Below are 20179 nucleotides of genomic sequence, written 5' to 3' on the forward strand. Positions count from 1 at the left end.
CAGTCTGAAGCCAGTATGTTCTGTTATAGCCATACGTCCAGTAATAAGAAATGAGAAAGGCTGATGCTGAAAAAAGAAGATCTCAATAAAGGACAGAAATGGTAGGAACCTAACAGAAGCAGAAGATATTAAGAAGAGGTGGCAGGAATACACAGAAGAACTGTACAAAAAAGATCTTCATGACCCACTTAATCACGATGGTGTGATCACTCACCTAGAGCCAGGATGTGAAGTCAAATGGGCCTTAGGAAGCATCACTACAAACAAAGCTAGTGGAGGTGATGGAATTCCAGTTGAGCTATTTCAAATCCTGAAAGATGATGCTGTGAAAGTGCTGCACTCAATATGTCAGCAAATTTGGAAAACTCAGCAGTGGCCACAGGACTGGAAGAGGTCAGTTTTCATTCCAATCCCAAAGAAAGGCAATGCCAAAGAATGCTCAAACTACGGCACAATTGCACTCATCTCATATTCTAGTGAAGTAATGCTCAAAATTCTCCAAGCCAGGCTTCAGCAATACGTGAACCGTGAACTTCCAGATGTTCAAGCTGGTTTTAGAAAAGGCAGAGGAACCAGAGATCAAATTGCCAGTATCCGCTGGATCATGGAAAAAGCAAGAGAGTACCAGAAAAACATCTATTTCTGCTTTACTGACTATGCCAAAGCCTTTGACTGTGTGGATCACAATAAACTGTGGAAAATTCTGAAAGAGATGGGAATACCAGACCACCTGACCTGCCTCTTGAGAAACCTGTATACAGGTCAGGAAGCAACAGTTAGAACTGGACATGGAACAACAGACTGTTTCCAAACAGGAAAGGGAGTACGTCAAGGCTGTATATTGTCACCCTGTTTATTTAACTTATATGCAGAGTACATCCTAGAAATGCTGGGCTGGAGGAAGCACAGGCTGGAATCAAGATTGCCAGGAGAAATATCAATAACCTCAGATATGCAGATGACACCACCCTTATGGCAGAAAGTGAAGAACTAAAGAGCCTCTTGATGAAAGTGAAAGTGGAGAGTGAAAAAGTTGGCTTAAAGCTCAACATTCAGAAAACTAAGATCATGGCATCTGGTCCCATCACTTCATGGCAAATGGGAACCAGTGGAAACAGTGTCAGACTTTATTTTTCTGGGCTCCAAAATCACTGCAGATGGTGATTGCAGCCATGAACTTAAAGACACTTACTCCTTGGAAGGAAAGTTACGACCAACCTAGACAGCATATTGAAAAGCAGAGACATTACTTTGCCAACAAAGGTCTGTCTAGTCAAGGCTATGGTTTTTCCTGTGGTCATGTATGGATGTGAGAGTTGGACTGTGAAGAAGGCTGAGCGCCGAAGAATTGGTGCTTTTGAACTGTGGTTTTGGAGAAGACTCTTGAGAGTCCCTTGGACTGCAAGGAGATCTAACCAGTCCATCCTAGAGGAAAGCAGTCGTGAGTATTCATTGGAAGGACTGATGCTGAAGCTGAAACTCCAATACTTTGGCCTCCTGATGTGAAGAGCTGACTCATTTGAAAAGACCCTGATGCTGGGAAAGATTGAGGGCAGGAGGAGAAGGGGATGACAGAGGATGAGATGGTTGGATGGCATCACCAACTCGATGGACATGGGTTTGGGTGAATTCTGGGAGTTGATGATGGACAGGGAGGCCTGGCGTGCTGAGATTCATGGGGTCGCAAAGAGTTGGACACAACTGAGTGACTGAACTGACTGACTGATGCTGTTAATTGACTGGAGTGTAGCTGGTTGAAAGAGCTTTACTAGATTGATCAACAGGGCCAGTATGTCACCTATCCTGTAATTGGATAATTGGACATGGTGTTCTCTGAATACTAATCATTTACTCCCACTTAGTGGTGTGTCTTGCCAGATTTAATCATTGCCTCTGCCTGACTTAACCTCTTGGGAACATAAAATAGCAGGGTGCTTTATAGAAGGAGAAGAAGAAGAGAAGTCGCTCAATCGTGTCCGACTCTTTGCAGCCCCATGGACTGTAGCCCACCAGGCTCCTCGGTCCATGGGATTTTCCAGGTGTGAATACTGGAGTGGGTTGCCATTTCCTTCTCCAGGGGATCTTCCCGACCCAGGTATCGAACCCAGGTCTCCCGCATTGTAGGCAGACACTTTACTGTCCAAGCTACCAGGGAAGCCATAGAAGGAGAAAGTTGATAAAACGTACATTCACTGGCCAGCACCAGGCTTTTTAAAACTCTGAATTCTTTTGTTGGCATCCATTCACTGATGGAGTGAAGAACACTTTGCAAGTATTCATTGTGAATTTCTTCTGCCAGCATGAAATTGAGTAAGATGAAAGGGGGATTGTGTTAAAGTGATTCTGGAGATTATTGGAAAGGCTTGAACGTGCATTAGTCTGAAGGAGCTATAGACGCAGAGCGATGTGTCTACTAATAGTTAATAATAATGTGTAACTATTAAATGTGATGATTCAGTCCTTAAATGTTTCTAATAAAAAGTTTGACATTTATGTTTACTTGGTTTTATGTTGATTTCTGTTGTGGCAAAGTGGCTGAGGGCGTGAATTTTATGTGAAATTTGAAAAAGAAAATGTCCGTATGCTGGAAATGGTCTAATTATAAGCACATGTTGGGTTTTACTAATTTTGTGAAGTTATCTGTTGTTTGAACAGTAATAGGGTAGTTGTCCTTTGAGTCATCCGTGTGCGAGTACTGATACACATGAAGGTGAAGAGCAGCACTTAGCACTGCAGAGAGGACTGCATGCGGGTACTGTTTCTCTCACACCACAGTTGCTAAACTAGCAAATGAGAGTTTGGAGACAGACTTGGAAAGTAAGATGAGGTTTTTATGAAGTTACGCTCTGCATAGCTTGATGAGTAGTTTACACTATCCCTGCAGTGTTTCTGAAATACTGAGACGACAGCTGGCTTAGAATTGAGTTGTTCCAGCTGACTGTTCCAGCTGATTGATCTGATGGACCAAAAAGCATCCATGCCAGGGAAGTATGTGCTTAGGTGCTTCTTTGCAGCTCTTCACTAGCACAGTTTCTATGCTACGCACACTTGCTCTCTCAGCTGCATCACTTTTCCGGATGGGGAGGTGTTGCCATTCAGCAGGAAGTTTGAGAGTAACACGCCTTCAGTATCGCAGACCCCGTTAGACTTGAAACTAATACACGTGTCCTCAGATCAGCTGACAGATAACAGCAAGGTGAGGTCCAGTCTGTCATCAGAGCCTCTGCTCCTGCTTTTGTTTGCACCCCCTTTCCCTCCTTCTCTGAGAACAGATGTTGAGGCAGCAGGATACAGGGATGCTTACTTTTCATGGATAAAAAGATCAGGATTTCGAGTACAATCTTGTTGGGAGAACTTGATATTTTGGAGCCTCAATCATTTATTTTGCCCCTTTTCTGAAATCTAGGGATTGAGTTTAGGTATTTAAACTTAACATATATGTTTTATAGCAGTGAAACCAATTTTTTTTCAGTAACTGTAGTAGTTACCCCCTTTATCCTTGGGCAAGGGTTTATCCTTTATCCAAGACCCCCAGTGGATGCCTGAAACTGGATTTACTGAACAATATGTATATGTACTGTTTTTTCCTATACATATGATTACATACATAATCATATACCTGTGATTAAGTTTAACTTATAAAGTAGGCACCATAAAAGACTAACAATAAAATTAATAAACTAGAATTTACATATTTTTTACCCAAAAGAGGTAACTTAGTTGATTCTTATGTAGAACAGCTGGAGAAGGAAATGGCAACCCACTCCAGTATTCTTGCCTGGAAAATCTCATGGACAGAGGAGCCTGGTGGGCTGCAGTCATGGGGTCGCAGAGTCAGGCACGACTGAGTGACTAACACTTTTTAAAACACTATATAGAACAGTACAGTGTCAACAGCGCATTTGCATTTTGATACTTGAGCAGCTAAAAAAAAAAAAACAAACCTAAGCTTAATGAAAGAGGAGTGGATGGGGTGAAAGAGTTTGAATCTGCATTGGCGTATTTTGGATTCTACAGCAGTGCTGATGTTTTTCCATCTAAAGAAGTGTTCATTTTGGATATTATGATGAATTCTGTAGTCCTTGTTTATAGATAAATGAATTGTCTGACTGGTTAAGTGGAGGAAAAACAGCTTTTTTTTTTTTTAAGGTTGATTTCAGCTATACCAAGAGTATTTCCTCCTTGGATATAAAATTTTAGATTCTAGGAACATTTGCATGTATTTTTCAGTTTCTTAAAAATTATAATTATATACCTATTTAATTTTTTCCTGTTTTCTGGGTCTTCTCTGCACATTATTGCTTACCACTTATTGCTGTTTATATTTCATTATTGTAATTCTAATAATAAGCACGTTCCTATCATGATAATAAATACTAAGGTACCCGAGGACTGGAGCTGTTCCCAAAATAATGAGGGTTTAATGCTGTTTTTATTACACACTTAGCATTTTATGGTAGGGCTATGTTGTAAGTCACATCCGGGATTCTTGGCGCATTGTCCCTGTACGTGTGACTGTGGAGTCAGAATGTGGAGGAAGATGCTGTGTCCTTGGGCACCACAGAAGGAGACTGAGAGAAAGGCCAGGAAGTGGGAGTGGAGTTCAGCAGATCGCAGCTGGGAGCCCTGGGGAGAGGTCACCAGGGTGAAGACACAGGGGCAGGCGTTTTGACTGGAGAGGGGTTCAGAGGTCACCCCATCTCATGCTCCTCGAACTGTTGGAACAGTCCCTGGCTTTGGGCCTGGAGGGGAAAGTCCAAGAGGCTCCCCATCCGGACCCAGCGTCCTATGCACTGCTGCTTCCTGAAACATTGGATTTCATGCATTGAGATTTGAGAAATAGGCTGTGCTGTTGAATTTTTTTCTTTTTTTTTTTTTTGAAGACCACTGAGTTGAAGCCACCAATGAGACTCTTCCCTGGCAGTAGAATCCTGATTTTATAGGTGAAGAAACAGGCATAAGATAAATCTGAGATTAGGTGGATCCCAGCTCTTCCAACTAAAGACCCACGTGGCCCCTAGAAGTTGAGGGAGTTGATGGAGTAGCTGTGATTTTCAGAGTTTTCATACAAGAGTGGATGAAACTGTTCATACCGAATCTGGTACCTGCTATTTTATATGAAAATTAGACTACTTAAACTTTAGAAGGCTTTAATTAACTTCAAATTCAGAAGCTCTTGAATTAGATAGGAAGAACAGATTATATCATCAAAGGAGTATGACTTTGCCTTCTCTATAATCTTTTATTTATTTATATTTGTTCACTAAACTCAAGGTAAAATATGGAACCAGAATCAAAATCTGGATTGGAAAATGGTAATTAAAACATCATTACCTAGCCTCTTGTTTCTCTTTATTTGATATACCAACTCTTTTGAGAGTAAACCGGAGGATTATGTCTTAATCTTTGATGTGGTTCACATTTTAATATTTACAACAGTTTTAATTCTTTATTTTGTTCAAAAGCTGGCTTAATTTGATTAATGTTGAATGAAATACTCTCTATTTAAAATAATTTTTTTATATGATTTTCAAATTGACTGATGTCTTTCTACTAGGGTCCTGATCATTTGGGCTGAATTTGTTTGCTTTTTCTTAATCTATTTGCATTGGCTGGAGGTGTTTTGAAAAAAGTCCCCATGGGAAGAACAAAATTAGCTTAGTAATTTTGCTCATTCAAGCGTGCATATGTAGCACCACCGTCTTCATTCCTGATGTTGCAATTGAACTGGGTCTAAAAGCGAGTTATTTTCACATCCTTTTGAGTAAGTCTGTCTCTCCTGTCACTCTGAAGTCTTTTTTGTATTATCTGTTTTCTTCTAGGTGAGGAATTTTAAATTGGAACAGGAACAAGAAAAAAACAAAATTTTATCAGAAGCGCTGGCGACTCTAGCCACTGAACACCACGAATTAGAGCAGTCTCTGGTTAAAGGTTCCCCGCCTCTGAGCATCTTTAGTGAGGACGAGTTCTATGATGCACTGTCAGGTAATTCTAGAACCCCGCCATCTGGGGCTTTGGTAATTCACAGTTGACCACCTAAATGTCGTCTTAGGGTAGATGGCACTTTGAGTTCCCTGGAGTAAACAGATGGAAATGTACTGCTACAGCTCCCCAATGACCTACTTTTTGTGTGATGTTTTTAAGGCAGGAGCCCGAAAGTTTGAAACAGAAGTCATCACTGAGTCTGCCTTTTTGACAGCCTGTGCTCTGCTAGGGCCAGAGGGCTGCGAATCTGGTTTATTGTTTTATTCTGTTAAATACCTCCTGGTACAAGGTGCTTATTACCTGTTAAAGGACAGAGAGGTGGATAGTTTATATCTCAGAGAGGTCTAAGAGTAAAGGACACAGATAAGAAGAATTGGTTACAATATGGTATGCTGTGTGCCAAAGGGAGAGGTGAGGCCACGGTGTACCCGGAACAGAGAAAAGGAAGAACCTCACTTGGCCTCAGAGCAGTGCAGCACACTGGCAGCGGGCAGGGGCTTCAGAGCCAGATCCTCTGAATTGAAATCCTGCTTCTGACACTGGTGTGACCTTGGGCAAGTCCCATGACCTCTCTGGACCTCAGGTTTTACATGTTTAAAATGGGGATAATTACAGTTTCCATTGCAGTGGGTTGAGTCGGGATTAAATGAATTCGTATGTTCAGTAGTGCCTGACAGGTACCAGATATTCAAAAAATGAGCGATGTATGTGGAGGGGTGAGAATGACTTTCAAGAGGAGGTACTGCTGAGTAGTTTTGACTTTTTATGAATTTCCTTTAGAATTTGAGGTGGATGTGGGCGGACTCATGGAAGGAATCATGGAGGGGATGGCTGGAGATGATTGAGACTGAGAACAATTCTTTTATGTTAGGAAATTAAGTGCTTATGTAGTAGATGAACATGTACAATTTCTGGGTCTCACAGAACTTGATGGTGGAAGCAGGAGATCTCAGTGGGTTTGGAGTTAAAGGGTCACATTTGTAATAGGAAACTAAAGGAAGCACAGTGAGAGGTCACAGAAGTGGGAACTACAGAAAGTTTGGTTAGGGAAGTTAAAGTGCTGTGATGATATAGGACAAGGAAAATGATGTTGGCGGACTTAATAGAGAAGAGGTGCATTACAGAAGATCAGCAGAGCACATGGGAACATTAATTTTAGAAGTGTGACATGATCAAAAGATGGGGGAAAGCTAATTCTAACAACCAGATTGGAGAATATTAGAGAAAGGATTGTAATGACTATGATGATGGCTATTAGATGGGGGTATTTGTGAAAATAGTGATTCAAATTGGGAAGAGAAAGTAGAAATCAGATTTGAAAGCAGTGGAATGAGTGGCGGGGTTAAAGGAGGCTTTTAGCCTGATTGGGGGAAGGGGGAGAGGTCACTAAGGCTGCTGACATGTCTTCCCGTCTGTCCTCTGCCACATCCTGTCCCGTTATTCCCTGTCCTTCTGTTCGGACATCCAGAAAGAGATGTGAATGTAAAAGAACCTAGATGCTTCATCTGCTCATCATTGATAATCTTTTTTTTAATATATATATATTTTATTGAAATATAGTTGACTTACAATGTTTCAGTTGCACAGTTAAGTGATTCAGTTATACATATACACATATATTATTTTTGAAATTATTTTCCTATGGGTTATCACAAGATATTGACTGTAGTTCCTTCTGCTATACAGTAAACCTTGTTGTTTGTTGCATTCGTCATTGATGTCTTTAAAAAAAATTTAGTTTTTAAGAAAAAACTTGTTATAAACAGTTTAAGAGAGAAGTACTTATAGTCTCCAGTGAAATTTTCCCTTCATCCCTCATCCTGATTGCACACTTCTCAGGGGTTCTTGTTAACAGCTTGATACATTCTCTTGCAGACCTTTTTAAAGCAATCCCATGTATATGTGCCTGTGTATCTATGCTGTTTTTTTTTTTTTTAAATCATGAGTGGAAGTAGCTGTGTAATTGTCCTGGGTCTGCTTTTCATGTCACAATGTATCTTGGAAATATACATCAGTATATTTCCCACCAGCACTACAACTCTAGCTCATTCTTGTTAGAGGTTCCATGAAAGTCAGTGATACGGTTGAGCAGAATTTTCTGTCATTCTCTGCTTGATAGACACTTAGGGGCTTCTTTCATCTTTCTGCTTCTCGGGTGTATTTTAACATTTATTTCCATAGTCGTCTCCTCGGGGAGAAGGAGATAAAAAGAACTACAGTCTCTCGGTCAGGATTGGAAAATGAATTTCCTCTCAAGTGCCAGTTCAGGTCTGTTTGCAGTACCTGCCTCTTGCTGGGTTGCTGTGTTGAGAAGGATCCCGGCGCGGAGTCAGTGCCCCGCTGAGTCAGCGCGCTCCACGTGGCTGGAGGAGATGAGGGAGAGGGACTGTTGCCCTGAGTGACTGTTGCCCTGAGTGACCCACCTGAGTTTTTACTACATTTGCCTGAACGTAGTAGCCTTTCTTGGGCCACTCCTACTTCCTGCCGCAAATCTTGGGAATCCCTTGGTACAATGTAGAACTCTATTAGAATTACGAGTCGGCTACCCAGGGTTGGAAGTCTTGCCCTGCTGGTGACCCAGCCACGTAATTCACGGAGGTCATAAAAGCCGTCATTTGAGAATGACTTCATCTTCTCACTGTAATCTACACATTAACCTTCATTCCCACTTCCTCTTTCTCTTCTGTTACAAAAGAAGTGTTCCCTTTTAATTAAGGCTATTTCCTCCTGATTCATTCTGGTACCCATCTCCTCGTGTCTCCTCCAGAACTTTGGTTTAGTTATTTTTTCACCTACAGTTTCTTTTTTCTTCCCCCCCTCTATTTTTTTCTTCAAGTTTTATTGAAATAATTGACCTACAGCCCTGTCAGTTTAAGGTGTACAGCATAATGATGGGGCTTAAATCATGAAATGTTTATCACAAGTTTAGGGGAACATCCATCATCTCATAAGGTACAAAATTAAAGAGAGAGAAAAAAAGTTTTTTCCTTGTGATGAGACTTCTAAGGATTTACTCTTAACTTCATGTATAACATACAGCGGTGTTCATTTTATTTATCCTGATCTATGTCACATCCTTAGTACTTAGTTATCTTATAACCAGAAGTTTGTACCTCTTGAACCTCCTTTCATCTATTTTCCCTTCCCTTTCTCTGCACCTCCAGTAACCAAAAATCTGAACTTTTTCTGTGGGTTTATGAGCTTATTTGCTCTTGAAGTATGATTGACCCATACCACTGTGTTAGTTCCTGTTGCCCACCCAGGGACGCCCTTCCCTGCTATTTGGGCTTCCCTGGTGGGTCTGACAGTAAAGAATATGCCCACAATGTGGGAGACCCAGGTTTGATCCGTGGGTTAGGAAGATCCCCTGGAGAAAGGAACGGCAACCCACTCCAGAATTCTTACCTGGGAAATCCCACGGACAGAGGAGCCTGGCAGGCTACTATCTTTGGAGTCGCAGAGAATTGGACATGACTGAGCGACTAACACTTACTTACACAACATAGGGATTCGATATTTCTGCACATTTTTAAATGGTCAGCTTAAGTCTAGACATGTGAAAGTTTGTACCTCTTCATCTCCTTCACCTGTTTCTTTGAATATCACATTATCTTAAATACTAACTTAGAATTCCTATAATAGTTTCCCATTGCTGTCAGAAGAAATTAGCATAAATGTAGTGGCTTAATGCAGATTTATTCTCTCAGCTCTGGAGGTCAGAAGTCCTGTAATCAAGGTGTTGGCAGGTCTGTGTTCCCCTAGAGGCTGTAGAGAGAATCTGCCTCCTTGCATTTCCAGCTTCTAGAGACCACCTGCATTCCTTGGCACGAGGCCCCATCCTCCCATCTTCAAAGCCAGCAAGTTGACTTCTTCCAATCTCTCTGACCTTCCTCCCTTCCTTTTATAAAGACCATAGCAATCAAAACGGACCCATCCAGATAACCCAGGACAACCTCCCCAAGTCAAGGTCCTTAACTCAGTCACACCTGCAGAGTCCTTTTACAATGGAAGGTGACCCATCCACAGGTTCCAGAGACTAGGAGGGACAGTTGTTCTGACTACCACAGTTCCGGAATTTGTTTCTCCAGCCCTGACCTCTTGTGAGATATGTATATACACTCAGTTGTTAGCTGGATAAATAAAAGATGGATTCTTGGTCTTCCTCCTAGGTCCTTTTCCTCCTTGAATTTGCTTAATTTTAGTAAATGGTTCCTCTTTCATCCCCTAAAGTTGTAAATCTGGGAGATTCATGGCATTCACATGCCCCCTCCAAGAAACACAGGCCAGGACCCATCCATTATGCCCTTCCATCATACCTTCAATCCATCTGTGTTCTGTTAGTGCAAGGTGATCATTAAAGGTGTAGGTGCTGCTGCTGGAAGACTGTTGATAAATGGTGGTTCTACTAATTCCTGTAGTCTTTGGAAAATGACTTCACTTTCCTGTGCTTCATTTCTTCATCTGCAAGTGGGTCATAGGATTATCGGAGGGAATAAACAGCTCATGTGTGTACTGTAAGCAGTGCCTGGCACCCTGAGGGGCTCCCCGCCGTCACTCGCAGCATCATCACCTGCGCTGCACCTGCTCTTGTCCAGCCTCTTAACTGATGATGGCTGTGCTTCCCGCCTTGCCCTCTTGACTTTCACTCTGTACATACCACCCACACTGATGCTTTATAGACTATCATGGCATCATGTTCCCCTGCCGGGAATCCTTCAGTGGCTCTTCACTGCACCTGGAATAAAATCCAGACTCCCTAACGGGCCTTCCAGGCTCCCGACGTGACCCCCACCCTGCCCGTCCCTTGTTCGTTCCAGCCGCACCGGGCATCTTCCATCCTCACCACGCACCCGTGACAGAGGCTGTTGGGTGGGAGGTAAACGAAAACAGGAACAAGTATACAAACCTGCATTTCACGTAATTTCTGAATCAGAATGATAGATTAAATCAAGCCTACCTTAATGTTTAAAAGAAATGAGAAAAGCGTTTTTAAAGCTGCTACTTTTAAAATACTTCTAAATAATTTTCAGTAAATGCTTAGTTTGCTTTTTAAAAGTCAGTCACAACTTGTTACTTCCTTTAAAATTAAATCCATGTGACTTCCTGTTTTCCCTTTAAATTTTTTCAGATAAGCAGGGTCAGTGAAAATGTAATACAGTAGGTGAGACAAACCTTGATATAAGCCTACAGGGTATTTTTTCCAACCCCATGTGGGTCTTTTAATTATTTAAATTTTTTTCCAGTATGCTCAGTGACTTAAAATTTCAGCAGATCCCATACGGCAAACATTCTTTCTCACAAATTGGGTTGAATTCCATTCTATAACAGATGAGAAGGCGTTAAACCTAATGAAGCATCACATCCTGTCTTCATTGTGTGTCTGTCTATAAGGAATGAAATGGTTGAGTGAAATTTCTGATATTATTACCTGTAAGTGAACACTTCCTGGGAAGAGGGCTAACATTCATATGTATTAAAGGATTTAATGAGAAACTAGAGAGTAGTTCTGTAGAAAAATTCTATTCTGCAAGTAGAATACAGAAATTATACTATGTAGTAGGTTCCACTTTAGGGAAGAATGAAGCAGCTCCTTCTCCATGTTCCTGCTATCTTTCTGCTCTTTCCATTTCACTCCCTTCTCCTGCCAAAACTCTCAAATGTCTCTAAATGATCAATATCTCCTCTTCTGAGTAGCTTTTCCCACCCCCTCAGGCACGGTTAGTGTTTCATCTTTCGTGTTTCTTCCCTTTACATTTCTTTCAGGGCCCTTTGGCTGTTCAGTGCTAGTACTTGTGTGCTCAGTCGCTTCAGTCATATCTGACTCTTTGCAACCCTGTGGACCATAGCCTGCCAGGCTCCTCTGTCCATGGGATTCTCCAGGCAAGAATACGGGAGTGGGTTGCCATGCCCTCCTCCAGGGAATCTTCCCAACCTAGGGATCAAACCCGAGTCTCTAATGTCTCCTGCATTGGCAGGCAGGTTCTTTACCACTAGCACCACCTGGGGAGCCCATCTGATGGGAGAGACCCTGTCTATTTATATTTCTGAAGTACTTAGCATAGACTAAATTGCTCTCTAAACGTTTATTAAGTGCAGGTTGTTGAACAAATGTCATTGATATTTCTGTCCTCCCTAAAAATATATTGGTTTTCAATCAAGAGCACAAAAGAATCCATAACACTTGCTAATTTCATGCGGCCTGCATGCTCCACTTTGGATACTGTGTGGAACAGGAAGGGTAGGTGACAGAGGGCGTGAACTGGGATGAGATGTTATTTAAAAGGTAAAATCTGTTCTCCAGGAATTTACCATCATGTGGGAGCTAAGAGACTGGCTCTTAGAGAGAGGGGTGAATGAAAAAGTAGCTAAGGGGGAGAAAATTTAAGGTGCTTGACCTTATGAATCGCTAGTGAAGGCGTTATTTTTGAAATGTTTCTTAACTAGTTAAATAACTTCATGGCTCTTGCTCTTTAGTACTGGTCTGAGATAGCAGTTGCACAAAAATTTCTGCCTTTTGAGTTTTAAAACTTCAAAATTTATTGTTTTTCTTACTGTCTGTTCGCTTTCCTTTTTAGAAACATGTTGAGATCAGTTGTGCAAAAAAGGCTTTCTTACTTAAACTGTTAATGCTATTTTGGTCAAATTGCGCATGAATAATGCATCCAAATCCTATAGTGTAGATTGGCAAAACCAGTGGAAAGTTAGGTTATGAAATCAAAGCTAGCTTTAGCATGTCTCAGCAGTTGCAGGGGTGGGTGCTCATGTCTTTTTAAATCAGAGCTTGAAGAGTGGAAAGTGGTAACATAATGACTTTGATTTTGTCTGGAGGAGAGTAACGTAGGAAGTTATGACCCATGTGAAATAAGGTTTAATCCAACAACTACAACTGGTAATAGCTGAGAAAAGTAATGACATCTGCTGAGAGTTTCACATAGAAGATGCAGGGTTTGATCAAAGTGATCAGGAGTGTTGGCAGGAAGGCTGATAACCATGTGTTCTGTTCTTTATGTTCCTAAGCCCATTGTCCTCTCCTGCATTTTAGGTGTTTTTTAATTTATTTATTTTTACTTATTTCGTTTTTTTTTTTTTTCCCAGCTCTTCTGGGTCTTCCTTGCTGTGTGTGGTCTTTCTCTAGTTGTGGCTAGCCAGGGCTACTCTTCACTGCGGTGGTGTCTCTCGTTGTAGAGCACAGGCTCTGGGTGCATGGGCTTTAGTACTTACAGCACATGGGGAACGGGCTCAGTCACTCTGTGGCGTGTGGGATCCTCCCGGACCACAGATCAAACCCATGTCTAACTGCATTGGCAGGCAGGTTCTTATCCACTGTACCACCAGGGAAGTCCTGTGGTTTAGTTCTGAAATACCTGGACATTTCCTGCCTGGGCCATTTCTGTGAGTCTTTACTGTGGTCTGGACCTGCCCAGGACTTGAAGAGCTCACTCACTTCTGTATTCCTAGCACTTTTTTCTCTTGTCCTTATTTATTTATTTATTGAATGATTAGCCATACTGCCTTGTTCTTGCCTTGTTTCTCGTTATATAACTTTTTGTGCATTTCTTTCTTGTCTTTCCCCAAGCCTGCATTTCCCTCAAGGATAGAGATCTTATCATGTGAACTTGTGTATTTCCTCTGTTGCCCAGGACAGAACACGTTCATTGGTTGGTCTGATGTGCAGCAAATTGAGTACCACAGACTGTGACTGTTATTAAACACCTTTTGTATGTAATATGGTACAACATTCTGTGGACAATCTTAAGTAGTGCCAAGGGCTCTTAATCTCACTTTGTGCTTATAGCATTAAAAATTATCCAGCAGCTTACTCATGATGTGTGTATGTTGTAGGTAAAACACTGGTGAATGTAATTTATCCTCTGTGTGTGCGTGCATGCTCAGTTGTGCCTGACTGTTTGTGACCTGTAGCCTGTCAGGCTTCTCTGCCCGTGGACTTCTCCAGGCAAGAATACTGGAGTGGGTTGCCATTTCCTACTCCAGAGAATCTTACCCAACCAGGGATCGAACCTAGCACTTCAACCTTCATCAGGATATTAGTGCAGCTCCTTATCTCTCCCAGGTAATCAGTTACTCCTAGTCCCCATCAGCTGTCTTAATCTTTCAAAAATGCTGTGTCCTATACAAATACCTTTGACCTGCATCACTTTGCTCTTCTAGTATTCTCTCTCGAACAGCCTCTATTTATGTTTGTTCTCATGATTTCCCAGCAGCCGCTCTTGACCAGGTCACCACTGTCGCGTGCTCAGCTGCCTAGTTGCATGGTCCTGTCTCAGTTTGCATCTTTGTCGGCCTTTTACTAGCACTTCAAGTTGCTGATGCTCCCTTCCTTCGTGGAATGCTTTCTTTACTTGGTTTCCAGAATACCACTCTCATTTGATTTTATTTCTCAGTTTCTTTTGCTGATGTTCTTGCATCCTTCTCACTTCTGGTAGTAGAGTGTCTTAGAGTGCAGTCATTCTTTTCTTTTCTGCATTTACCCTCAAGATCAGAGGTCCCCAGTCACCTGGTTACATACCAGTATTGGTCTGTGGCCTGTTAGGAACCAGACCACACACCAGGAGGTGAGCAATGGGCTAGTGAGTGAAGGTTCATTTGTATTTACATCCGCTCCCCATTGCTTGCATGACCGCTTGAGATCGCAAATGATGGTGGCCTTAAAGATACGTTTGAGACAATTTCAGATCTCCATGCATTCTGAGTTACAGTCAAGGTAGAATATCCTAAGATTGCTGCAAAAGCACTGAAAAGCCTGCTTCCATTTCCAAGATTCTCTGTTTGTGAAGCAAGGTTTTCTGCAGTACAGCAATCAAAAAGTTCACGCAGTAGATCAAACATAAGCAGTGCACTCTGGGTGTCACTGTCTCCCATCACTCTCAGTCTAGTTGCAGGTAAACAAGCTCAGATCTCCCACTGATTCTGCATTATGGTGAGTTGTATAATTATTTCATTCTATATCCCAGTTTAATAATAATAATAGAAATAAACTGCACGATAAATGTAATGCACTTGAATCGTCCCAAAACCATCCCCCACCATCCAGTCTGTGGAAAAATTCTCTTCCGCAAAACCAGTCCCTGGTGCCAGAAAGGTTGGATTGGGCTGCTCTAGTGCCCTTGTGCTCAGAGTGTGGTCTGAGTAGCATTAGCTTCATGTGGGAGCTTGTCGGACTTGCAGAACCAGAGGTCCCAACCCAGACTTAGTGAATAAGAATTGGCAGTTTTCTTCAAATCTGTAGGGATCGTCCAGACATTAAAGCTTGAACAGCTTGCCTTGCGTGACGTCACCTAGTCCCACACCTGCGAATATTGCCCAAATTTGGATAAATCTGTCAGTTTGTGTCTGTAGACGCAGTCTTGTCTCTGAATTTCAGACTCCTGTCTAATTATCTACTTGGCACGTTCACTTAAGTGAGATCGCCTAAGTGTCTTAAAATGTCCAGAAGAAAATTCTTCACTACTGCTCACAAGCCTGCCCCTCCTGCATATTTTGGTGGATGAAGGATGCGTCTTTACAATTGCTTCAGCTGAGGTTGAGAACCTTTGAATTATCTGTCATAGACTGTGGGTTGTTTTGTTTTGTTTTGTTTTTTTTAATTGTTCTTTGATTTCTTTTTTTGGGGGGGTCCAGAGGAAAGGTGTCGTATCCCATGTTCAGTCCATCAACACATTCTGTCAGCTCTTCCTACCACATTTAGCAGAATCTGACCCCTTATCATCATTCCACTCCCACCACCCAGATCCCCCACATCTCTCGCCTGGATTGTGACAAGGGCTTTCTGACTGGTCTCTCTGCTTGCACAGCAATATTTCAAGCCCAGCGTTCAGAGTGACCATTTCCAAATGTGAGTCTCTTCAGGTCAGTTCTCTACACGGGACCCTGTAATGGCTTTGCTTCCAGCTGGAATAAAAGCCAGAAGCCCTCCATCTGGCTGCCTGCCGCCTTCTGAGCTCTGCCCACCGCCTTCTGAGGTCTGCCCTGTCTTCCTCAGTCCCTTCCTTCCATCACTGACCTCAGCAGCTGTCCCTGCTCTTGCCAGGCGTGTCCCCCCAGGCCTTCGCTTCCCCTTGCCTGGAGCTCTCTCATCCCAAACATCTGCAGGGTTTACCCCTCCATTCCATTCCTTTTCCTGCTCAGAAAGACCTTCACTGTATCATTTTCTCTCCTTTTTCTCTTGCCTTAAAAAAAAAAAAACTTTCACACATATTGTTCATTTGTTCCTGGACTCCTACAAGTAGAGTGTAAGCTCCTCTGTGAGGGAAGCGTTTTTCTTGGTGCCTGAGTAAAGAGTCAGTAAAGAGTTCTCCGGCAGGGTAAGATGGAGGTGGAGTATTCTTTGTGGAAGAAGCTAACCCACACGAAGGTAGAGAATTGTTTTCCAAGACATCGTGAAAATGCACTGTGGCCGAAGCAGGGGTTAAGTGTTCCAAATGCTGAGAAATGGTAATGAGGTGAAGCCACAAAGGTAATTCAGGACCAGCCTGTAATGAGTCTTGTGATAAGGTTCTGAAGAATTTGCTTTTTAATCTGTAAGTGATGGGGAGCAGCAAACAAGTATACTGATCATGTCAGGTTAGTATTTTATAAAGTTTCCTTTTTTAAAGTAAATATTGTGGATTTTTATAATATGCTTGCATTATACTAAGAATTGGAAATTAAGAGCAAATAAGGCATGATCCCAACTCAGGAGTTTACAGTCTGTTAGCAAGTGAGTATGTTGAGAGTTAAAATTGATTTGAGGTCCAGGTGTCCTTGATGAGAGATGACAAGAGTTTGCATGAAAGTAACTTAACTGAGATGGAAAGTTTCAGTTCCTCTCTTTATTGCTTTAATGAACACATATCCTAACCTTTGTTCCTCAGGGAACCTGCTTGACTTTGGACTAGATCAGATCCCCACTGTTGATGCCCTGTGCATCATTAGTTCAGTCGCTCAGTCATGTCAGACTCTTTGCAACCCCATGGACTGCAGTACACCAGGCCTCCCTGTCCATTACCAACTCCCGGAGCTTACTCAAACTCATGTTCGTTGAGTCGGTGATGCCATCCAACCATCTCATCCTCTATTATTCCCTTCTCTTCCCGCCTTCAATTATTCCCAGCATCAGGGTCTTTTCCAATGAGTCAGTTCTTTGCATCAGATGGCCAGAGTATTGGAGTTTCAGTTTCAGCATCAGTCCTTCCAATGAATACTGAGGACTGATCTTTAGAATGGACTAGTTGGATCTCCTTGCAGTCCAGGGGACCCTCAAGAGTCTTCTCCAACACCACAGTTCAAAAGCATCAATTCTTCGGTGCTTAGTTTTCTTTATGGTCCGACTCTGACATCCGTATATGACTACTGGAAAAAACAAAGCTTTGACTAGACAGACCTTTGATGGCAAAGTAACATCTCTGCTTTTTAATATGCTGTCTAGGTTGGTCATAGCTTTTCTTCCAAGGAGCAAGCATCTTTTAATTTCATGGCTGCAGTCACCATCTGCAGTGATTTTGGAGCCCCCCAAAATAAAGTCTCTCACTGTTTCCATTGTTTCCCCATCTATTTGTCATGAGCTGATGGGACTAGTTGCCATGATCTTAGTTTTCTGAATGTTGAGTTTTAAGCCAACTTTTTCACTCTCTTTTTCACTTTCATCAAGAGGTTCTTTAGATCTTCTTCACTTTCTTTCATGAGGGTGGTGTCATCTGCATATCCGAGGTTAATGATATTTCTCCCAGCAATCTTGATTCCAGCTTCTGCTTCATCCAGTCTAGCATTTCTCATGATGTACTCTGCATATAAGTTAAATAAGCAGGGTAACAATATACAGCCTTGAAGCACTCCTTTCCCGATTGGAACCAGTCTGTTGTTCCATGTCCATTTCTGACTGTTCCTTCTTGACCTGCGTACAGATTTCTCAGGAGACCAGGTAAAGTGGTCTGGTATTGCCATCTCTTGAAGAATTTTCCACAGTTTGTTGTGATCCACACAGTCAAAGGCTTTGGCATAGTCAATAAAGCAGAAGCGAAGCGAAGCTGCTCAGTTGTGTCTGACTCTTTGCAACCCCATGGACTGTAGCCTACCAGGCTTCTCAGTCCATGGAATGTTCCAGGCAAGACTACTGGAGTGGGTTGCCATTTCCTTCTCCAGGGGATCTTCCCAACCCAGGGATTGAGCCTGAGTCTCTCGCATTGCAGGCAGACGCTCTACCGTCTGAGCCACCAGGGAAGCCTCATATACCCTAAGTGTACTTGCTCAAACCCACCTCCCCAAATTCCTTGAAACTAGTCTGCACAAAGTAAAAGAGAGATAGGATCAAAGTTAACCCATGATTCATGTGTCATAAGACTAGATAAACAATGGATATTTATCAATAGGCCTGGGGTCATATCCTGATAAACATAATAGAATTTACCACTTTGTTCTGTTACAGAGATAATTAGCATATTCTTAGAAGCAGATGTTTTTCTGGAACTCTCTTGCTTTTTTGATCCAACGGTTATTGCCAATTTGATCTCTGGTTCCCTCCCTTTTGTAAATCCAGCTTGAACATCTGCAAGTTCATGGTTCATGTACTTTTGAACCTTGGCTTGGAGAATTTTGAGCATTACCTTGCTAGTGTGTGAGATGAGTGGAATTGTGGGGTAGTTTGAGCATTCTTTGGCATTGCCTTTCTTTGGGATTGGAATGAAAACTGACCTTTTCCAGTCCTGTGCCCACTGCTGAGTTTTCCATGCTTCATAGTCTCATAGCATTTCCTGTAGTTGACATTTTATATGATTTTTTTTTCCTGCCCTGTCACTCAAGCAGACAGAACATTCCTTAAAGAACTTTGCACCCCTCGCAACTGGCATAGATTTCATCACAGATTAGGAGTGCAGATATTTGAGTGAAAAAAATTTGGGGGTACATTTCAAAGGCTAAATTGAACTTGAGGATGAGTTGGTTGTGGAGGATAGTGATGTTCTTAGACTTTGCATCTGTTTACTGAAAAGTCCTACTTTGGCCCAAAGCATCTCAAACTCCAAATAATGGAAACTAGACTTGTCATCCTGACCTGCCCCCTCGTCATCCTGATCTTGCCTGTCTTGGCTGATGGCCTCCTTGTCTACCAACCGTGCAAACTACAAATGTGAAAGTCATCTCTTACCTGCTTTCCTCACATCCTCCCCATTTCTGAGTATCTAGTTGTCTTCTTGTCTCTCTGTTTCTCCCCCAGTGTTCATGGTCAGTGAATCCATTAAGTTACAGTCATTGTTACAGTGGCCCTGGGATGCTGATGCATCAGAAAGTGAAAATGTTAGTTGCTCAGTCGTGTCCCAACTCTGAGATGCCATGGACTGTAGCCCACCAGGCCCCTCTGTCCATGGAATTCTCCAGGCAAGTATACTGGAGTTACCCACTCCATTATTCTTGCCTGGGGATCTTCCCAACCCAGGGATCAAACCCAGGTTTCCTGAGTTGCAGGTGGTTTCTTTACCATTTGAGCCACCAGGGAAGCTCAGAGTTATCTGTAAAGTCTAAAATGGGTCTTAACCTCTCCCTGACAGAGCATCCAGTGGCTCCATACTCTGTAATTACAGAGTTGGTATAAACTCTGTGATCTGACCCACTTTTCAGCTTTATCTCTGATGACCACATCTTTTCCTCCTGGCTGCCCTTCTCTCTAGCCATGCCAGATATTCTTGGACACATACCTTGTTCTTTCAGGCCATTGGACTGTTTGCTGTTCCCTCACCCCTGGTATTCTCTTTCCTTGCCTTGAATTCTTAGTCATCATGGCAGCTCAAATGCCATCTCTGCATGGAAACTTTCCCTGGTTTCCCTAAGAGTGACTTCTTCAACTCTTCCCACACTTTGTGTAAACATTTGTTTACTTATGTGTCTTTCACTAGATTGGACTTTGACTACTTGGAGGGCACCACCCATATCTCATTAATCTTTCGAGATTGTTTCAGCAACAAGCCCTTTACCTGGTATGTGATAGCTATTTGGTGAGCGTTGATTTATTAAACTGAAGTCACGTGAAAACACTTCATTTTTGTTTTTATGAATTACTTTGTAACTGGTCCTTAGTTCTAGAATTATTTTCTTTGTAGAGTGTATGCATAGGTGACCTTGAAAATGATTTTAAGGATGTCAACAAGACAAATGGGAAGCTCCAAATTTAGTCATTCAAAACAGACAAAATTTTCAGTAGCCCATA

At 42.2% G+C, this 20179-nt stretch overlaps 1 protein-coding gene across 14 annotated transcripts in view; it reads left to right on the forward strand.

Moving 5' to 3' along the window:
• OSBPL1A (oxysterol binding protein like 1A) overlaps positions 1-20179 on the forward strand; it is a 230388-nt gene that overhangs the window by 134493 nt on the left and 75716 nt on the right. For 12 of the 14 annotated variants that reach the window (XM_010818787.4, XM_024984539.2, XM_010818786.4 and 9 more), the window contains one exon: positions 5823-5985. The exons of the other annotated variants lie outside the window; for them this stretch is intronic. In XM_010818787.4, the coding sequence (XP_010817089.1) occupies positions 5823-5985 (163 nt within the window). The remainder of the gene's footprint in view (positions 1-5822; positions 5986-20179) is intronic. 14 annotated transcript variants of the gene reach the window in all.

The sequence above is a fragment of the Bos taurus genome, chromosome 24 (genome assembly GCF_002263795.3).
Source record: "Bos taurus isolate L1 Dominette 01449 registration number 42190680 breed Hereford chromosome 24, ARS-UCD2.0, whole genome shotgun sequence".
In the NCBI taxonomy this organism is placed as follows: domain Eukaryota; kingdom Metazoa; phylum Chordata; class Mammalia; order Artiodactyla; family Bovidae; genus Bos; species Bos taurus.